At 36.8% G+C, this 20,514-nt stretch overlaps 1 protein-coding gene across 5 annotated transcripts in view; it reads right to left on the reverse strand.

Annotated features, from left to right (window-relative positions):
• The window catches only part of FIGN (fidgetin, microtubule severing factor), a 127,144-nt gene extending 107,548 nt beyond the window's left edge, over positions 1-19,596 (reverse strand). The window contains exons 1-2 of one of the 5 annotated variants that reach the window (XM_087435304.1): positions 19,107-19,596; positions 18,165-18,334 (exon numbers count right to left, since the gene is read on the reverse strand). Coding sequence is in view for 1 of the 5 variants with exons in the window: in XM_004428256.3 (XP_004428313.1) it covers positions 18,165-18,189 (25 nt within the window). In the remaining 4 variants the exon portion in view is untranslated. The remainder of the gene's footprint in view (positions 1-18,164; positions 18,335-19,106) is intronic. The other 4 variants (XM_087435306.1, XM_004428256.3, XM_087435305.1 and 1 more) reach the window with 4 other exon arrangements.
• Positions 19,597-20,514: the final 918 nt, after the last annotated feature.

Here is a 20,514-nt window from a genome sequence, read left to right on the forward strand (position 1 = left end):
TGAAGTAATTTATATTTAAAATGTTGATTATAAACGTTTACTGGCAATCAAAACGTTGGAACTAGATCTACTCGGATTTGATTTCCTGCCATTAGCTTCTTAAGAAAAAAAAATAGAAAAGAAAAACAGCAACCAGTGTCTACCCTAAATTTCTAGAGCCTGGAACTGGGTCGAGGGGTGGAGGGAAAAGATGATTCCAGATTCAAAGATAATGTTAATTTCCAAGAGTTATTTTGTTTACATGAACAGATTAAGTGAAGATTAAATGATTAATTAACAGATCAAATGAAATAAACTCACAATTTGTGTAATTAGCAAAATTTTAAAATAATATATAATCCATGGAATAAAAATGTGTCATTTTCCCCTCTCATATTCAAGAATGTAAAAGTGCCTTTGATATGAAGCTGTAATCTGTTTTCATTTTTCTTTCAGCATCTATTTCTTTCTGAAATTCGTCAAAATTTATCCTAAAGCAAATGACCTCTTACATGTGCTGAAGAAATACATCACCTCTTCTGCCTACAACTGTTAATTGAACTTCTCTCTGAAGCCTATTTTTCCAAGTTAACCAGCACGCTGGCTTTATGTATTTACCACCTAGAATTTGAACAGTTCTTTTTTTTTTAAATTATAATTCTGCACCCCCCTCCCTCCACACACCCCTTAGTTTGGTAGTTACAGTTGAAATCTGCAGTGATAAGAAAAGTCTAAAATGTAAGAAAAAAGAAAGATTTTCTTTCCCCCATTGCACCTGGACTCAAAGTCCACAGACAGACTGATATGGCCAATTTTCATATTATTTTTACATAAATGCTAGACAAGCATGTTGCTAAGGTTGCCTGTGGAATAAATGGATAAGAAATGTGAGTGTGTGCAGGGGTGACGTGAGACAGAGAAAGAGAGCAATTTTTGCACTGTTATGTTTTGTTACTAAAGTAATGCAGACAAATAAATGTATATCCACCATCCTGGGGTCAGAGGGAATGCTTAATTTAAAAGCGTTTTCTACCACTTTTCCATCTGAAAACATATAAGCTTTTTTTTTTTCCTGATTTGGGCATAGAGACATAGTATTTTGGGGTGGGGGTGGGGTGAGACATGCAGAGAGCAAGGATCTGAAAGAGGCATATTTTGGTGATGTTTAAATTTTTTTAACACCTCTGAGGGTTTTCTGAGGGAAAGAAAGCTGATTAATACAAGGCCAAGTGTTTTGTTGGCTTAAGGGTGATATCATAGTTGTGCTCAATATCAGAAGTGTTGCAAGTACAGGCATCATTTCTATTCGCTTTGTGCCAGAAAGGTAAACACTGGATCGCATTGTGGATTAAAACAATAAGAAATCCCTTTCCTCTCAGGCTTTCAAGGCCGTGTTAATCGGGTGTAATTTTTAATGAACACTAGCTGCTTGGTGCTCATTCAAGACATTTCATTAGAAGGTTATTCATTTAAAAATCAACGTTTCAACCATATCAAGCTGTAACCTTTCTTGAAATGTAAATGAATGGTTTAAATGAGAAGATTAATAAAGAAGGGATGTTCCAATTCCAAGCATGGCATGCTATGTATTTTTAAATTTGTCTGTGCCAGATGCTGTCAGTCAGAACAAAAAACTGTCCAAGCAGACAATCTGTGCGTCTGAATGTTGATCATGTTGGAAAGTACAGGGGGAGGGGGGGAGTGTGTCAAGGATTCATGGTCCTTCATCTTTGCAGTAGAGCAAACACGTCTCTCAGTATAGCGACAGACAGCTGCTTCCACTTTCTAATGTGCCCTAACTTAGATCACTGAAAGAATTGTCAGCACTCAGAGAAACACACAAAGATAACACAGCCAGCTGCCATAGAGGGGAAAAACAGCACAGCTCAGAAGAAATGGGATTTGTTCCATTTGCATGATGCTGCCTCCCCTGGGCCCCTTTCTTTCAAATCCAAAGCACAAAAGACAACACTTAACATATTTGCTTAAAGATGACAACCTCATGTTGATTTCATTTGGATGTAACAGTGTCAGGATTACAGATATAAGAATATATTATATCTGTAACAGAGACTGACAAATGTACCCATCAGTGGAACTGTCTGATTCATCTGCTTATACAGCCATTTTACCATCCCAAGGGTGCCATCTAAGTAGTAACTTGAGAAGACTGAAGGTCTAATTTTATTACACCACATTTCAACCTACTAAACAATATTATTTCTAAAATAGATCATTTTTATTGGAAGTCTCCCTGATGAAAAATCCAGTAGACACCAGAGAATTTATGAACTGTATGGGTCCTTTGAACTCAATATACTGCCCATTTTAAACAACTTTTCTTGCTGTATGGCAAAATCCGAGTATCAAACAAGTGAAAGTTAGAGAGAATATGTATATTCGGAGCATCTATGTATATTGATAGACTAAACAGATTTTAGAGAGAGAGAGAGAGAGGGAAAGAGAGATTGATGGATTGATTATATGGACAACTACAAAATCAGGCCTTACCTGATCCATTTGAATAAATTCTTTGTAACCACTTACTTCTGTCTATTCCATTAGATGTCTTCCCTCAATACAGCATCCACACTTCAATAGCAACTACGTGAATAATCATTGCCTGTCAATATCTTTTGGATGTATACTCAATCTGATTTCCAGTTAAGGTATTCTTTAGGCCGAGGATAAGACAAGAGAATGATTTAAAGCTAAACTGGCTAGCCACTAGTCATTATAACACGTACAGTTTAGGAAACCATGACTCTGATCTGAAGCCTACATAGTTTTACAAATCTTTATTCTGTATGACTTTATGGATCTTGACTTTATTTTTTAAGCAAATAAAAAGATCTAGGATGATGTGATTGAATTGATTTATTTGCATCTACATTCCTTTGATTTACTTGATTGGAAATATGGGGGCAAGAATGGAGACACAAGGAGCAGGCAGAGAGGACACAACCATTCTCTTCACATACACAGTACATACACAGACACACGCACACATGTACAAACACATACATAAATGTCTGGGCACATTCAGCCCCACCTCCCTACCAACTGACTTTCCATAATAAAATGCTGGCTCCCTATGTTCCTGCTTTGTCCAAAGGAAGCTCTACTGCATGTTGCTATTTACTGGCAACAGTATAATTCACTCATTTGGTCTTGTTTTATAAAATAGAGTTAACTGCTTATATGTGAAATTTCTGCACAGCAGATGGTTACCCAATCATTATTTTCCATTTGTTTAGTTTCTAGTAAGAACAAGAAAAACTGTGGAGTGGTGATGCAAAGAAAACTAGCAGCCTGCATGATAACCCAACCAGTGCCAGAAGACACATTAAAAAAAAAATCACTTTTATCACATAGTATATCAAGGCTAAATATAATTTTGAGGGATGGGGAAGGTTACTCGCCCCATCCTCATCCATAAAGGAAAATGCCATTTGAATAACTATTTTATTTCTTAGTATAAAATCCTCTAAGATTTAGCCTCTATACTTTTTTAAAGTGATCAAAGTTTCTAGAAGCAACTTATTATAACCATTAATGTTTGTCATCACCCAAGCTGAAATCACTTTCTTTACCTCTAAGTGGCCCAGTTGTCCAACAGAAAATGGGAAATAAGAGCCATTTGTGGACAAGTACACATGCACAGAAAATTAAGCTGTAAATATCTGGACCAGGTTATTATTGGAATCTGGAAACATCTGGGGCTACAGAACAAGCCAAGCCCCATTTCCACAATGTCCAGGTAATTGCTTAAATGATTTATACCTTACTGTTTCTATTAAAAATGTCTTTAAAGAGAAACATTTGTAGGCTCGGTTCTGCAATAAAATCTGGTATCTGATTTCACTTGTATAAAATCTTGTGAAAGATGCTACATTTCTTCAAGGACATATGCATGACTACACCGAACCCTGGACAAAGACTGAGTGCTAAAAGAAGGCGTGGTCACTCAAGGAAAACAATCAGATCAGGAAAAGCAAATTTCAAGTGGTTTATTCATGATTAGTTTTTATTCTAATCAAAAGAATCCATCTAAAAAATCCTCTTTATGCACATATGACAAATATATGCAAGCCATTTTAGGGTGAACTCTACCTCAATATCCATTTTCAATTTCAGTTTTAACTAATTTCTCATAAATCTTGTTTACTGAATCTTCAACTGAATATCATGCCAAACCTATCTCCTAAGGGACAAATAAGGGCCACCTCCCAGACAGACCCAGGCCACTTAGTTAAGAATCTGGAGTGAGATTTAAATTGACTGACTTAGATGGTGTCTGTGTGGACCTACCAACTGGTCCATTCAGAATGAAAGAGCTATCAATGCTGTCATCTATTTCATAGGTTGCTCTACTGAATAAACACACACATACATTCACACCCACATACACTCAGACCCACACACATAACTGTATTCACTTGAAATAATTTTATGTTTCATTTCAGATTTTAAGCCAAGAGGACAAATATAGCTTCATATTCTTCAAGAATTGCCATGTCTAGACCTAAAAAAAAATTCAATTACTGACAGCTGTCAACTATGCTTATGAGGGCAAGGAAAAAAAAAAAAAGGACAAAATAAACTATTCACCACAGACTTTTAATCATGGCTCATATTTTGTGGCCACCAACTTACATTACTACCCTCTCTGGGGAATCACCCAGTTTTCCTCCATGAGAGGACTAAAGGAAAAATGGCTGACATTTTAGGTGTGAAGAATCTGCATGGACATTTTTATTTAGTTAGTTTAACACCCCACAACTTCCTGATTACAAGCCAGGTAGAATTTTCAGCCCAGGTCTTTTAAATCTTCCCTTGATTTAGTTTGGTTGCTGGCAAGCCACCATCAAAAGACTTTACAATACATAGTTGTTACTCTCAGTCTCATGGATTTTAACTTTATATTTAAGCAATTTTAACTTGCTTGAAGTTTACTGAATGGTCTCCAGAAAATCAGAAGAGCTAATTGAACCAAGGAACTAAATAGACTGTTGTAGTCAAACTGCAATAATGCTTTTGCTACTTTTAACATCTTTTTTCAGAGTTTTTATTATTCTATCTACAATGTACTATCCTTCTTTACTATCGAATCTCTTTGCTGAAGATGCAGTGTTTTCATGCAATAAACTAAGGAACATTTGTCCACTGTAGCTCACTTAATGGCATATCTTTATAATAATCCAGCTTCAACAATCAACACTGCAGATGTTTTCTTCCACATAAAGTATATGAGATCAACCTAGATTTCAATATGAAGTGGTAAGACAGCATCTAGAACTTTTCAGATCTGAAGAGCCCAAATTGGAAGAAACCGGTGAGCTTTCAGTAAAGGTTATACAGGTTTCCTTAGTAAAATTGTGTTTTTAAAAGAATGACAATAGAGCCTTTGTTTTTTCTGAGTTCTTTCATGAAGCAATGTGAACAAGTGCTTTTCTCTGGTACATCTATCTTTAGGTTCAAATACACAAAGATAAAATAGAAACTTTGTAAAATACTGTTGACTAACTCATTATGATTTCAACATTTGATCAAATTGAATTTCCCTTAGAAAATTTTGTAATGCTATTTGTTATAACGTCAATGACAGGTTTGAGAAAGAAAGTGACTATTCCACATGCACACTAAACCCAACTGGTAATGCAACTGAACCAGTAGAAGACAAGGTCCTTGGGTGTAACCCCAGAAAATTGTTTACTGCCCAGTATTTAGTACAAAATAAATTAATAGTGTCAGACACTAAATATACAACAAAAATATGCCAATTAAAATATTAACCAAAGACATTCACAATCTACAGAGTCAAAAAAAGTTATCATATCAACTGTAGATCAACTAGTTTGCATCTCACATCTTATCACCCTAAATACCATCATATTCCCACGGAAATCTTTTCCAAATACTGTTGGAGCACACATTTGCACACTGCCTATTTATCAGAGAAAGGACAAAATAGAAAGAAATGCCTTACGAGGTGCAGATTTCCATGTTCAACCAAAGGCTGAATAACCAACTGTCAATCAACCCTATGTTGGCAAAAAGTTGATTTGGAAGTCTCCTCGTCTAATATTTTATGATTCTGTACCCTCAAATTTTTCTGACTGCAAACCTACAAGGAAAAACATTAAATATGTAGAGCATAGTGATTTGAAGCCATTTGTTACTGCCTATAATCAAAATAGGCTACAGATTCATTTTGTAAGATTTTTAAAGATAGCATTATAATGTTCTGTTTTTATAAAATAATTTAAATGCTCTCCTATCCAGAGATATGAAAATAGAATAAAAGACTGGAAGTTCCTATTAGGTATATAATTATAAAACTATTTTTCAGGGTTATAAAGTCTTTCTTTGGTAATTAAATTACCTGAAGAATATAGAAATTTCATTTTTTAAATGAAATACACAATTTTAATATATCTGTTCTTTAAATATTTTTAAAAGTATCTTCCAATTTTTTTTAAAGATTAATAAAACCAAGTGACAGTCTCCTACGCATTTATCAATTCAATTCACCAAACGTTTATTGAACACCTATTATAGGTCTGGCATTGTACAGGCATGTTGAGGAGATTATAAATAAAAAAATGAATTAGATGTGGTCGGCTCTCAAGGAGTTTACAATTTCATAAATGAGAAACACAAATGCCCAGCAATCTATAGTAGAAGAAAAATGATGGCAAATGAACGAAAGGAGATTTTTTTTTAAATTGCTTAGAGAATATCAAGTAGATGTTGACATGGATCCTGATTAGGGTGGCTCAAGTAAGTTTTCATAAATGGTGCAACATTTGAGCTAGATATCAAAGTCCTGGTAGGATTTCAACAGGTGGAGAAGAGCATTCCAGGGAGTAAAAAGAAGATAAACAAAGACTAGTTAGGGATAAAGTAGAGGAAAAATAGAATTGCTTCCAGTTTCAGTTCCAACTTTCATACTGATCTATAGTTTATCTATATTTTTAAAAAGATTTGAAGTCCTTAAAACTCCACTACTGCTTAAATTAATCTGCTTGTCAGCCTATTTATATCTCTTACAGGGAAAAACCATTGGCTAACAAATACTCATCAACTCTCAACATATTAGAATTGCTGACACATTTGCTTGCAGCCAATTGGTAAGCATATTTAATGAATGGTTACCATCCCTCCTGAAGGGCTTAACAAAGTGATAAATGGTCCTTGAGTTTCCTCCATTGTTTCCAAGACAATTTCTGCAGTTTCTTAAAGAGAAACAAAAAATCTTTTTCATCAGCCGTCCGTTGGCCACTAGCAATGTTCCAAGTTACTCAAGCTCACTAGTCCATAACCAATCAGTCATGGACTATACGGAACTGGATAAAATCTTAATAGTCATTGGATCAACTCTCCTTTTATAAAATAGTAAACTGAGGCTCAGAGAGGTTGCGTAATTTATCAAAGGTCACAAATATGACAGACTGTTGGCTTCTCTGACACTTTTCTTCACCATTGTCACTCTCCTGAGGTATTCTTAACAGCAACGGTGGCAATTTCTTAAGATTCTTCACAGATTGTTTTTGAACTTTAGCCAGATACTGAGCTATCTCTGGTACATAGCGTTAGTATATTCTATTCTGAATAGATATCTCTAGTTTTATAACTTCAAACTAAGAAGAATGATATTTTTAAGAAAGCAATAAGTTTAAGATCTCATGAAATGTATAAAGTACTGGTTCAGAGATGTGGTTCTCAACCCCACTTTACATTAGAATCACTGGAGGAGCTTAAAACAAAGTGGTCATTCCCCAAACTTTCATTTAACCAGTGTGAAGTAGGGCTTTAGCAAGCTTTTTCATTTGTTTGGTTGGTTTTTGGTCATTAGAGTACAGCTAGCATTTACAGAGTAGACACAAAATTTATCATTAAACTTTGCTTAAATCAAATCAAATCATACATCTATCTACCTTAATGATTTGAACTCCTGTAATAGGAATAAATGCATTATTTTCCAAAAGAAGCCTTAAAAAAGACATACCTCAATCCTTGATGGATTTTCTTCTATAACTTCATTTATGGCCCAACCAAATTGAATATGTTGAGGGAGAAAAAAGAGTCTAAGAGTAATATGAATCATTTTTAAAGGCATGCATATTTTTTGCACTTTTTCAAATTATGGAGAAAAAAGGAGGAATAGTTCTTTTAATTTGGGTGATAAGAAATTCCATATATTCAAGATTTGATGTAGAACCTGCCATTTTAAAAAAGAAGAATATAATTTGTTTAGATTATAGTGTTACATGCTATTTAATATGTACTAGTCACTAATTCTTAATAAATGATCAGTTTTCTCACATAATTACATTAGGATTTAATTTTTTTAATTGCCAATATCATTTTTAGCAACAGTCATATGAAAAGAGTCCTTATCCTCAGCTTTCCTCAACAACTTCCTAATTTTTTTTCCCTTTAGCTATTTCCTCATTCCTACAAGTAGTCTTTCACCTTTTGTCCATGTCAAAAAATGCTGCTATACTTTCCTCCCTCTACACGGCACAATGTCCTCTTAATTAATTCAAACTACCTCCTCTCGATCTAAACATCATATTCCAGGGGCTTAAGTGAAATTTGATTTTCCAGATGATCAAGTAATAACCAGCCCTACAGATAAATACTAAAAAACAAAACCAAAAACTCAGTCCCTCAAGATGGTATACAAGGTCTGGGGTAAGACTGGATCCCAGGAGGAGGATGGATGAGACAGCGATGTTCCTGGGGTGTTTACAAGTAGCAAAATAGGGAGAAAACCTTTTTCTTCCTGGCACCAAGTGTAAGGATACCCGCAGAGTTGGCTGGTAGAAATTATAGATAAATATTAAAAAATATATGTATTTAGGGACACATGTGCATTACAATTATACATCAGCAACACTTCCCAGATGACAGCTTAGTAATAGTGGCAATTTGGTATAGCAGGGTAGATTTCAAAAAAACAGAATTATATTGGGGTAAAGTTGTGGATTTTTGCCCATCATTATGAACAAACCTATGCCACTTGTTGTGTTGTTCTCACTGGGTATTTTTAAAAATGAACAGTACAAAATAGTTTCCTCTTAAAGGTCGTTTTCTTTGATACTAAAACAAAATAAAACCAGACAAAAATCAAAAATAAATAAAACAAGCATTAATATATTGTATGCACTCACTGAGGACTTACCAAAAGAACAAAGCATAGTAAAGAACTTTCAATATTAGATTTTTTCTTAATACTTTAACTGTTTAAATGTTATTGATAGAGATTTCACACCCATGGTCAAAAAAGAAAAAAAAAAATCCCAAAAGGGATTGTATATGTACAGAATTTTTCTCTTTCTAGAGGGACACTAGCTTAGTCTAAACATCTATTTCTGAATGAGATGATTCAGTGCTATTATCTTACCATACATAAGCAAATTCATATTGGTGATTAGCTGATTGGTACTCTTAGAATCACATAAAATATTTTTCCAATTAGGGAACACTTACTATATTCTTAGTACATTTAAAATCTTCCCATAGCAAGAACAAGCACTGTTCATGTAGGCAAACAAAATTCCAAAGCTGGTGATATTTTTTCCTTCTTCTAGTTTGTAAGACAAGGATACAAGCCATTCAGGGTCCCCATGTCTACATTTGGGTCATATCAGTATTCTCCTCGAAAATGTTACTTAATCTTCTAAATTATGCAAACAAAAATCTCTCTTTAAAGGAGAACTTTGCACCAACACTATTGGCGTAGGATACCACGGTAGGGGCAGGGGATTAGACCCACATCTTTTGTAAGTTGGGCCTAAAATTGACTCCAGATTTGTGACTCATGAATGGAAAGTCAGTTTTAATATAGACGTGCTTTAAAAAGTAAAAATGGCTATTATACTTAACAAGTTACATATTGGGTATTATTCTTAAAAATGACTCATAAAATATCTTTTTAAGTACTTAAAGTCATGAATATGTTCTACTCTTTTACCTCTGCTTGAATGAATTTTTCATTTTCCAGGAAAGGATACATTTTCTAACTAACCCCGTTAACCTAATTACTCATAAAGAAATACCAAAAGCGTCCCTGACATCGATACCTCCACAAAGAAATGTATCTGTGCACATGTACAAGAGCATATTCCAGAGATAATCAAAACTCTAATTTTTATTTAAAAGATTCCTTTAGATCCATGTAATTCCTAGCAGTAAAATTTATCAAAAGCACTTAAAAGTTTGCAAACAGTAAAACTGCCCCATCCATGTCCTTATTTCTTCATCCATATATTTAAATTCAAAAGTATTAACTATTAAGCTTAAAGGAATAACAGTACTGTTTATTTAATGGTCTTTGTTTGATCTTAAATGGGGATTGTAATGAAAATGCCGTCAATCTTAAGGGAACCTTTTATCCTACTCAATTATCTTGTAAGATTAAAATCAGTGAATCATACCTAATTAGGATTTATAATTTAGCATCATTCAGGTATATGATCTAAGAGAAAGAGTTTACAATCCTAACTTCAATTTGAAATGGAAAGGGAGAAGAAGTGAATAGAAGGGAAACAAAACAGCTATTTTGGGCATAACATTGCCACATATTTATCCAGATTCCTGGTTTAATCCTTTTTAAAGCCAAACATTTCGTATGAAAATACAACATACTAAAGGATAGGAGTAAAGTGGGAAAAGAAGGGTCCCGATTTAAATCCACTCAGAATTTGCAGATAGGTTATACAACACAGAACATTAACAAATATGCATTGTGGCTAACTATTAAAATATTTCAAGTTTACAATGCCTTAAATGCAAAACATTCCTAAACTGTGGGGTGAATTTATAAGTAATGGGACGCTGTTGTAATAGTTATTTCTAAGCCTCTTTTCATTAAAGTATGTATCAGCTGAGAGAGCAATGCCTTGTTATTACACAGAGCAAAGATTTTTCTTCTTAAAGGTCTCATATACAGTATTTCTCTCCACGAAGTCTAACAAGGCATTCAAAATAAGTTCAATTTTTTTTTTCTTCCTCAGAAATATCTTTAAAGCCCCCCACCCTCACCCCCGTCTTGGATTACATAAAAGAATAGTTACTTTTCCAAGGTCTTTGATATTTCCCTTCCTGGCAGAGTCATCTGATGTGAGAAATATCTTTTGAAAATAAATGGTGCAACTTCAAGTGCACTCAGATCCATTTCTTGCTGGACATTCCATCGTATCTCAGTTTTGATTTGAAAAAGCTGCTTGACTTCAAAATTTAGTTTTAGGTGTCTCTGTATGAAGCTTGATCTCATTGAGAAGTATCTTGGGAAGCAACAATGTAAATGTTTTGTCCACCCATAAACAGAATGCTCAAACCAAAGGGAAAAGGAGTCGTAGATGGTGACTACGTCGTTCAGGGACAAGGGGGTTACTTCAATTTAAGTTCAGAAACCAAGTTCACAATTTGAATATAACATACTGCAAAGTTAATGTAACTGCATGAAAGAGTCACTTTCCATCTTTAACACAGCTGTCACCACATGTTTATATAGCTACAACACCACTTTCTAATGTCAAAATATCAATACTGCTACTATTATAACAAGGTAATTATTTTTGTGTTTGCCCCTCTTCCCTTACTGATACTCAGTGCGTTCTCCTTTTATTTCTTTAATAGTCAGCATTTTCTATATTTTTAGATAATTTAAGATGCTACATTAAAATACTTATTTTACTTGTGCTTGAAACTTAGATAGGGTAATGGTGGTGCATGGCAACAGAGAGACTCCCAGGCTCTTATTACAAATCTTTCTAAAATCCTCCCACCCCAATCATTCTGTGCCTCAGGAATACACATTTAAGTATGCACCTGCATGCAAACAATTACAAAACACAGAGTTCCTTTTAAGAATATTTGCACAAAAATTCTTGTGATATTTGAGAGCATATATCAGGCAAAGGGCAACGTGAGTTAAAGGCAAATATTTCAGTCACCAGTTCATGTACAGAAGAAGCACAAGATACCTAATGGGCCATTTTCCCATTCATTCTCTTACTCAACAACCATTAGTATCTCTTTAGGCAGAGACACATGAAATAACTATGGAATAGTCAGTCTCCAAGAAGGTAACTCAGTGACTTCCACAAAGCAGGCTCTCGATAAAAGTTTGTGGGTCGTGATTCATTGCCCTGCGACCTGAGCAGGCCCACAGGTCCGCCACACAGAAGGGCCCTGCACTTGGTTTAATGCCCTGCTGTTGCTGTCTTGAATTCCTAATAATTTTTGAACAAGGTGCCCCACATTTTAATTTTGCACCACGCCCCAGAAATTATGTAGCCAGTCCTAGGTGAAGGTGACAATGTGTGTTGACAGTAAGGATAATAAATCAAAAGAAAGGCAAAGAGTTTACAGCAACGTCTAGAAACCAATGCTTTCACATTACACTACTTTTAAATTTTTATTTTGAATGTTGCTGTTTCCATGAATGATATTTCCTCAGGAACCAAAGCATGAAAGTAGAGGTCACTCATTCTCAGATGAGTTTACTGTCACATGTATATGGCATTTAGTCAATTGCCAGCTGCTTAAAAAGCAGACAACTGACATAAGGCAAACTTTAGTTGAATCAGGGGAAAAAAAGATTTTTTTTTTGGTGAGTAAAGTAAAATGCGGTTTCTGCTCTCTTGCCAGCAATATATCCACAAGCGGAGTGGACTAAATATATAAATTACCAGCAGAAATCAAAACTCATAGGAAAGGAACTGAGGAAAGGGACTTTCAACATTACAATTTGGAAGACAGAACACATTATGTTTTACAGGTATTTTACATCATGTATTCTGTAGTAAGAAAACCTTTTTTATAAGTTATGTATCACTAATAACTTTTAATAAAAGCTATTCATGATGTGAAAATGAGAACAAAATCCTAACAAGAAGCAAAGTTTCCAATATTGTAAAAAAAATATTTTCTAAAAAAGATTTCCTGACATAAAAATACAAATACTTAAGCTGGGTTGCAGGGTAAAAAAAGTTTAACCTTGGGCCTTCATATAATAAATCATGCATTCTACTTTCAAGATGTATCAGTTTCAAAAATGAGTGGAAGCAGTAACACTATAAATGCATTGTGAAAGTCACAGTAGCTCAAATATACGCAAACATATCCATTTATACATATATTTAACATAAATACATCTGAATTGAAATTCTCCTTTGAATTTACTGCTTCTAATATAGCCTGAAACAAGAGCCCACCATATGCAATGTTAAACAAAGTGTCAATATTCAAGTAACAAGACAACAAGCAGATTTGTTGCATAAAATATGTTAATATTATTAACAGAAAGTGCCATATGATATCTCATGTTTGGATGGTTTCTGATCACCTATCTTTTCCTCCGCCTCAGTCTCTTTGCTGAGACTATCATCAACAGGTACCGTACGCATGTGCCGTGCAGGGCAGAGCTCCTGAGCAGATGTCTGTGCTGCCTAAGGAGACTTCACATGCCCACCTGCTTTTGATTTGCTTCAAACTTATCAGTACAATTGATTTTTACCATATTCTTGCCTACCCTTTATTTCCAAGGTCTGCATTTCTTGTAGTAACCATCACTGGAGTACAATTGCCATTTAAATGATAACATCAAAAATATCAAAAGGATCAGTAATCAGCAATCAGGTCAAAGCAGCTATGCTTGAAATTTCTACCATAAGCTAAATGAAAAAGTTAATCATAAAAATTCAAGTTTAGAAAAAAAATGAAAAAAACAACAAAATAAAACCCTTAAAAGCACTTGCTAAACAGGCCTTTATTTTCAGTCTTTCAAAAAAAAGTCTTTCATTTTTAATAGACAAAAAATTTAGCTATAATCCGTGTGTGTGTGTGTGTGTGTGTGTGTGGAGTTAATTGAAAAGTGGAATAATTTCCAGACTCACAGTCTTCCAAGTAGTACCCCAAAATAATTTCTAGGTTAAACTGATTTTAATAAAACATTAGCTCTTGTATATCCCAAAAGAAAGAGACAATTAAGTTTTTTTAATTGAAGAAAAAAAATTGCATTGTTTCCTGAGCCATTTGTTTATTCTGTTTTATCAATGACTCAAGATAAAAAAGCAGATATGCTGATTAATCCAGTCTTATCCATCAGTAGCATACGTCAATATTTCACACAAACGTCTGTAGAACAATTCTCCCAATCAGAAATTTATAAATCAATTTAAATTCCTGGTAAGTAAATTTATTAGCTCTACAACAATAAATGTGGTACTTTATAAAAGTAGTCTGTGAAATTTGTACTCAAGAATATACTGTCAAAGGCAAAACAGCAAACATTTCTGTTAAACCAAGATTCTAAGAACAAACTAGAAAGCACAAAACATAAAAGCCTGCAATTGTTTCAAATACACCTAGCAATTCTGCTGATTTTGGACCATTAAAACTGATTACTTAATTAGGCAATCATTCAAGACATCCAAACACTCACAGACAAAAAGAGAGAGTCGTTAGCATAGCCGTCTTCACCTTGAGATGAAGATTTTCAAACATGTTGCAGACACTTAAACTTTCGGGATCTGTCCCCATGTACACACTAAGCAAAATATTAAATTCTAAAAGGTGACAACCCAAAGTTCAGGAAAAAAAGAATTTACCTATAATGACATTACTCATTTGTCTTTTCAAGTGGCTAATATTTTAAACTATCTTAGAAATGTCAAGTTATAATACAGATTGTCTCTACAGATTCTTGGAAGTACTCCTTGACTCCCCTCTGGTCATACTCTTGTACTATCTAAAAGTAACTAATGAAATTTCTGCGCTCTTGTATGTCTATCAGAAGTACCTGCCTACAAAAAGATTTTCAAAGTTCCTGCCTAACATGAATAAAAACAAGAAAAAAGATTTTCTATTTATGGAAAAAAACCCAGTCCTGGAAACCCAACCGCAGGAGTCTTGAACACAACTAAGAAAAATACTCTGTTTTTTCCCTCAGAAGATATCAGACAATTTTAAGAATCTCACTGATTCAGTACAGTCAGGAGAAAGAAAAATATTCCCTGTTTTCAAAAAAAGATGGTTCCTGAAATAATTTGAAAAAGATCCTATAAACCGTCTTTTTAGAAGAGAAAAGCAAGTCAACTCACACATACAGCTTCCAAACAGAAGTCTTACTCTCTTCCAGGAAAACAACAAGGAGACTTTATTACCCTGCTATGATTCTTTCATTTCAGACATGAATAATTAGCAAGTATTACTCTTCTCAAAACTCCCACCACACTCTTTGTGGTGTGTTAGCCTAGTTGTTGATAGACCCCTATGAAACAGCAAGCAGTATAAGATAAGTATCCAAAAACTCTATTTCAAAGAAGGAACACTTCTCTCCTATCTTTGCCTCCCAAAATGAAGCAGGCTGCTTTTAGCTGCTTTCACACAAAAAAATTTCTTCTAACTTGGTCATTTTCTTAACAATATCTGTTAAAAGTTGAATAATGCATAAACATATTCAGTATTCAAGAATACATGGCATATGTAATCAATTACCTACCTATATTTTTAAGCTGAAATCCCAAAAGACTTGTGAGTCCATGTAGTTTATACCGATAACCATCCACATGCACAATTAATAAACAACAGAGATGATGTGAGCAAGCATGTTTAGGGAAATGGTTTATATATAAAAAAAAGTTTCTTTCCCAAATAAAAGCTAATATGTCACACATATAATGAAGATAGGAAACAGAAATAAAAGACTAAAAAGAGAGGACGAAGGAAGAGGGCAACTCTAAAACTGGAGTGAATGAAGACTCTCATTCGCCGCATATTGCTCCAAAATGCTCTTCCAAAATAATTTTCCCTTTAAAACAATCTACTTTCAAAATGTCCATGTGAACCAAGAAGCCAGCCATCACTGAATGTACTATTAATATATATTTTAACAACCATCCATTTATAAAGGTCGGGGTTTCCCCTTCAACCTTTCAACTGTTAGGTCCAAAAAACTTCACACATAGTACAATACTAATAAATAGATCTTGTTGGTTCCAGGAAACATTTTTTTTAATCTATTCTGGTCAACGTATCCTTGCTTTTTTTCTGTTGTATTAAATTTAGGATCAAAAACATCAAAGCAGCTTCCACCGCGGACCTAACTTTTAGAGGATCAATGTGACAAGGCTGTCCCTGATAGATGTTTCTCTTGATAAACGACTTGTTCAAAAGAGACATTGTAGCTTTCATTTCCTGACCACAACACACTTTTAATTTGCAACAGCAGAGCTGCCAGAGTGTGAGCACTTGCCCACTTTCCAGCCTTTTAGGTCTGTAGCTCTGGTTCCTTTAGGCCACACTTTGGAGACAAACAAAATCTAAAAATAATCAGAGTAACAGAATTACAAAATAGAAGCCACTAATGCCACTTTATACATATACACAAGGGTCTACTTTATAGATATACATATAAACTTTTCCTCCCCAGAATTCCAGTGTGTGATAACAAGCCTGCTGTGTGGACATCATTTGCACAATGGGCATTTAGATACTCAGGGAAATAAATTATGTGACTATTATTTAACAGTAAGCAGAGGCTGGGGGGGGCAAATTTACACATTTAAATCTGCTTTTAAATGTCATGAATTATATGATTGCCTACCCCAACGTGTTTTTTACATATTATTCCAATGATTATTATTGCTACTACCCAGAAATCACATTTAAGTATCAATACGGTGAACCGTCAAACCATCCAATTTCTGCTCTCAGCACATTGTCCAAGCTCCGATTTAAAATTTATAAATGTAATATCCTCCTCATCACAGGCAGCAGCCCAATCTGCTCTGAATATATATTACAGCTTTAACATCACAGAGGGAAATCGCCCATCTGGCAATCCCATTCGCTCCAACAGCTCCGGGGAAAAAAAGCTGTGCTCTCTCCTCCTTAAAATATTTCTCAGGGCAAATTATGTGCATCTAAAATAAACAGTCTTCTTATTGATCGCTTCAAAGTCAACAAGTTCCAAATGCAAAATTCAATCAAATCCTTCCTATCGTGTCAGAGCGGTGTGTGTTTAGCTCAATAGTCACCAGAGTCCAACCAGAAGTGTATGTCGAGCAACGGCTCTTGTAGTCAGTCCCTTCCTCGCATTCACATTTGTGTTATGAGAAAGCAGTAACCACGGCCACATTACAGACCCCTGGCAGCTTTGCCCCACTGCTATTTTTTTCTTTCATATGCTCCCTTTCCTTCTCTCTCTCTTTCCAGGGTGACCCGCAGGGTGGTGGGGTAAATGTAACAACAACAACAAAAACGGTTTAAAGTGGACATATCCTTTGGTTATGCAAAATACTTTTAACATCTTGTTGTTGTTGTTGTTCCCTCTTAGTCTTAATTGAACATCACAAAGTGTACACACGGCATGGTCACAAGAGCTATTGAAAACCCCCTCGCACTCCATTTATCTGACCTTTTTTTTTTTTTTGGTAAAGAAAGAAGAAAGAGAGATTTCAAAGTCAATTTCAGTGCCTGATTATTTAATTCTGTCACAGGTTAAAAGTAAAAAGCGCTGACAGGCAGACAAGTGAATGGCAAGAGAAAAAAAAAACAAAAAACTACCACTGTTCCTTAAAAGACATTACGGATTTTAAGCAATCAAAATATATTTTTTATCTTATGTAAAAGATATCCCTTCACTCACTCACCCAAAAAGCCACACTCGGGAGAAGTGATTATTCCACAAAGTGCAATCATTGAGAGAGCAGATAGTTAAATTGCATTAATAGACTGAGAAAAAAAAAATTCATCCAGTTCTGTGTGTGTACATATATATATATATACTTTCATTAGTAAGCAGTCTTTCCCCACACTCCCGCCCTCTCCCCTCTCCACCCACCCCCCTCCCAAAAAAAGCCCACACTGAGTTTAACTAATTTACATACCATTTGACTTCAGTGGTTATATAGTGCATTACTAGTAACATGCAACTTTGGGATTACAGCTAAAACCGATAAAAGTGTACTCCAGTAATCTATTAATCAAAACTCAAATACATAAACAAGTGATAGCAAAAGCAAACAAGCATTTTGACAGATTATTTTAAAGGAATTATAGATCATGAGCATTTGCTTCCCAAGCAGAGTCTTCAATGGTTTTATCATGCTATTTAATTTGTCTCTCCTATTTAGATGCAAAGGAAGTAAATTCCAAAACTGACATACCATAAACACTGGTGCTACTGATCATTTCTTGCTGGCAGCACAAAAAGCTGAATTGGATTTCTCACAAGCAGGAATTCCAAAGGTTGCTTTTCATTAAAGCCACTTTTCCTCTCAGCTATCAAATGTCACTGCCTTGAAACGTGGGCCCTTTCGTCAGGTATTCATTTAACCTACATGCATATAATTAAGGGGGAAAGCAACATCAACAAAAAGGGGATCTCAGATCACAGGAGAAGAAAGAAAGGAAAAAAAGCACATGACCAGGAATGCAAGTCCATGTCAATTTCACTCACTCCCATTGAAACTAACAAGAGCTCCGGGGAGGACGGTAATAGGATCAGTGGATTGTATATACCATTAAATTATACATCTTTCTCTCCCGTTCCTTGCCAACAATACGCCCACCACGCTGTACCCCCTCCAAGATGATGTGCTTACATTTTTCTGCAACCGATCTTCTGACATTTTCACGTTCCCCCAGCCACGAGATTGTAATTTAACCTCAACTTTTTGTGTGTGCAAGATTCTTATTTACACTTCTTATTTACTTAGAAGTTAGTTCCCGAAGAAAGTCTAGCCCCACCCTATGGCTCCGCTTTCTTATTTTTTATTTTTGAAGTAAAAAGATAGTAATAAGTAAGCTCAATATAGTGGAAAACGAGATTCTTGCAATCGCGAACTCTTAATCCCATACTATTGTTACAATGATTAAGCAGCAAAAATATGCATTATAATGTTTCACGGCTACTTTGTACAGAGAAATTAGACAGCAGGTTGGCGTACAGAATAGAAACGAGTGCAAATTAAATTGAATGTTTACGGCACAACTCGAAGATCTCTTTTATCACAGCTCTTGGATTTATTTATATTCTTTAAAAATAAAACAAACAAAAACAAAAACAAATTTAAACAGATGGTAGAAAACTACGAAGCTCCTCTTACCTGAACGCGCGCAGCGAAAACCCGATAGGTTAGCGTAGCATCGATCCGATGTGTTTGCTGATGAATGGAAGCTAGGGTTAAGCGAAGGTGCCTATGATTTGAAATCATTCCAAGTTTTTGAAGGGAAGACGGACTGCAGCCTCTGCCATGTTGGAATTTCAAACCCAAAACAGCTGCTTGGAAGGAGCCAGCATGCCAGAGGCTGGGCGCAGGCGCAGAGCGCCGCCGAGCCAAATTCAAATCACTTTCACACTAAGAGCCAAAGATCAGTTTTCAAAGGAGAGAGGGAGAAAGAGACGGAGGCTGCCGTGAGGGAGAGAAGACGGGAGGCAGTGGCGAGAGGCGGGCAGTGGAGAGAGACGGGCAGCGGGAGGACCGGGAGGGAGAGGGAGAGGCGCACGGAGCCCGCGGAGCTGGAGGGGGAGAAAGAGAGGCGGGAGGCGAGCGAGCTCGAGACGCGCCAGAGATTCATGGGCAGGGAGGGCTCAATGGCCGCGCCGCGCTGGCCGGCCGGCCGCTCGGGTCATGTTACACGGCCGGGGCCGCGGCGGCCGCCCAGCCTCGCTGACGCGCTCACGCGGCCCGGAGGGGGCCCCGAGGTCATGATTACGCGCGCGGGGACCCAGAGCTCTCCCTGCCTGCACTCCCAGGCGGCCCAGCCTGGGGACAGGGGAGCAATGCCTTGGGGGAACGGGGCCTTTCTTTCCCACGCGTGACCAGCCGGCCCTTGCGCTCCCCAGCCAGCCTTGGAGGGCCTGGGACAGGGCTGCGCGGCTCTCCGGCCCGCGGGCCCCTCCCTGCCCGCTCCCGGCCCTCTCGACAGCTGCGGCCCGGCCGCCCTTCCCCACCCCCCACGACTCCGCGCACAGGACAATATCTGGCCCCGAGAGCCGGGACCTCACCCGCACTCACCCCTGGGCCGCCACCACCAGCCAGAAAATGACTTTATCTGCCAAGAAGAGGCAACTTCGGGGGAAAAATCCAAATTAATCCAGTTCCCCTCCCCCGCCTCCCTGTGAATAAATAAAATCCTAAGTATCTAGGTGTGCGGTCCACTCTCGCGCTCCCCGGCTCCCCTCCCTACCTCCCCCAGGCGGCTCGGGCACGGGAAAGCCGCGCCTGGGGGCCCCCGGTGCGGGCTGCTGGTGCGCAGGCATAGACGTTAGGCTTCTGCTTTCCCAACCCCCTTCTAGGGAGCAATCTGGGGACCCAGGAGTGGGGGAAGAGAGTAGGGGCTTTGTGGTGCTAGGAGCTGAGGAAGAATGAAATGTGCAGTTGAGTGTGTTGCTCGCATCCCAGGGAGCAATGCAGTGCGGATTGTCTGTTGCTGAGATAGCCTTTTGTTCGGAACATAAGGTTTAAGAAACACACACACGTTTTCTGGGGTCTCTTGTTAGATGTAAATGTG

This window comes from Ceratotherium simum, chromosome 9 (assembly GCF_057802395.1).
Source record: "Ceratotherium simum simum isolate JZ-2026a chromosome 9, ASM5780239v1, whole genome shotgun sequence".
NCBI classification, from domain to species: Eukaryota; Metazoa; Chordata; class Mammalia; order Perissodactyla; family Rhinocerotidae; genus Ceratotherium; species Ceratotherium simum.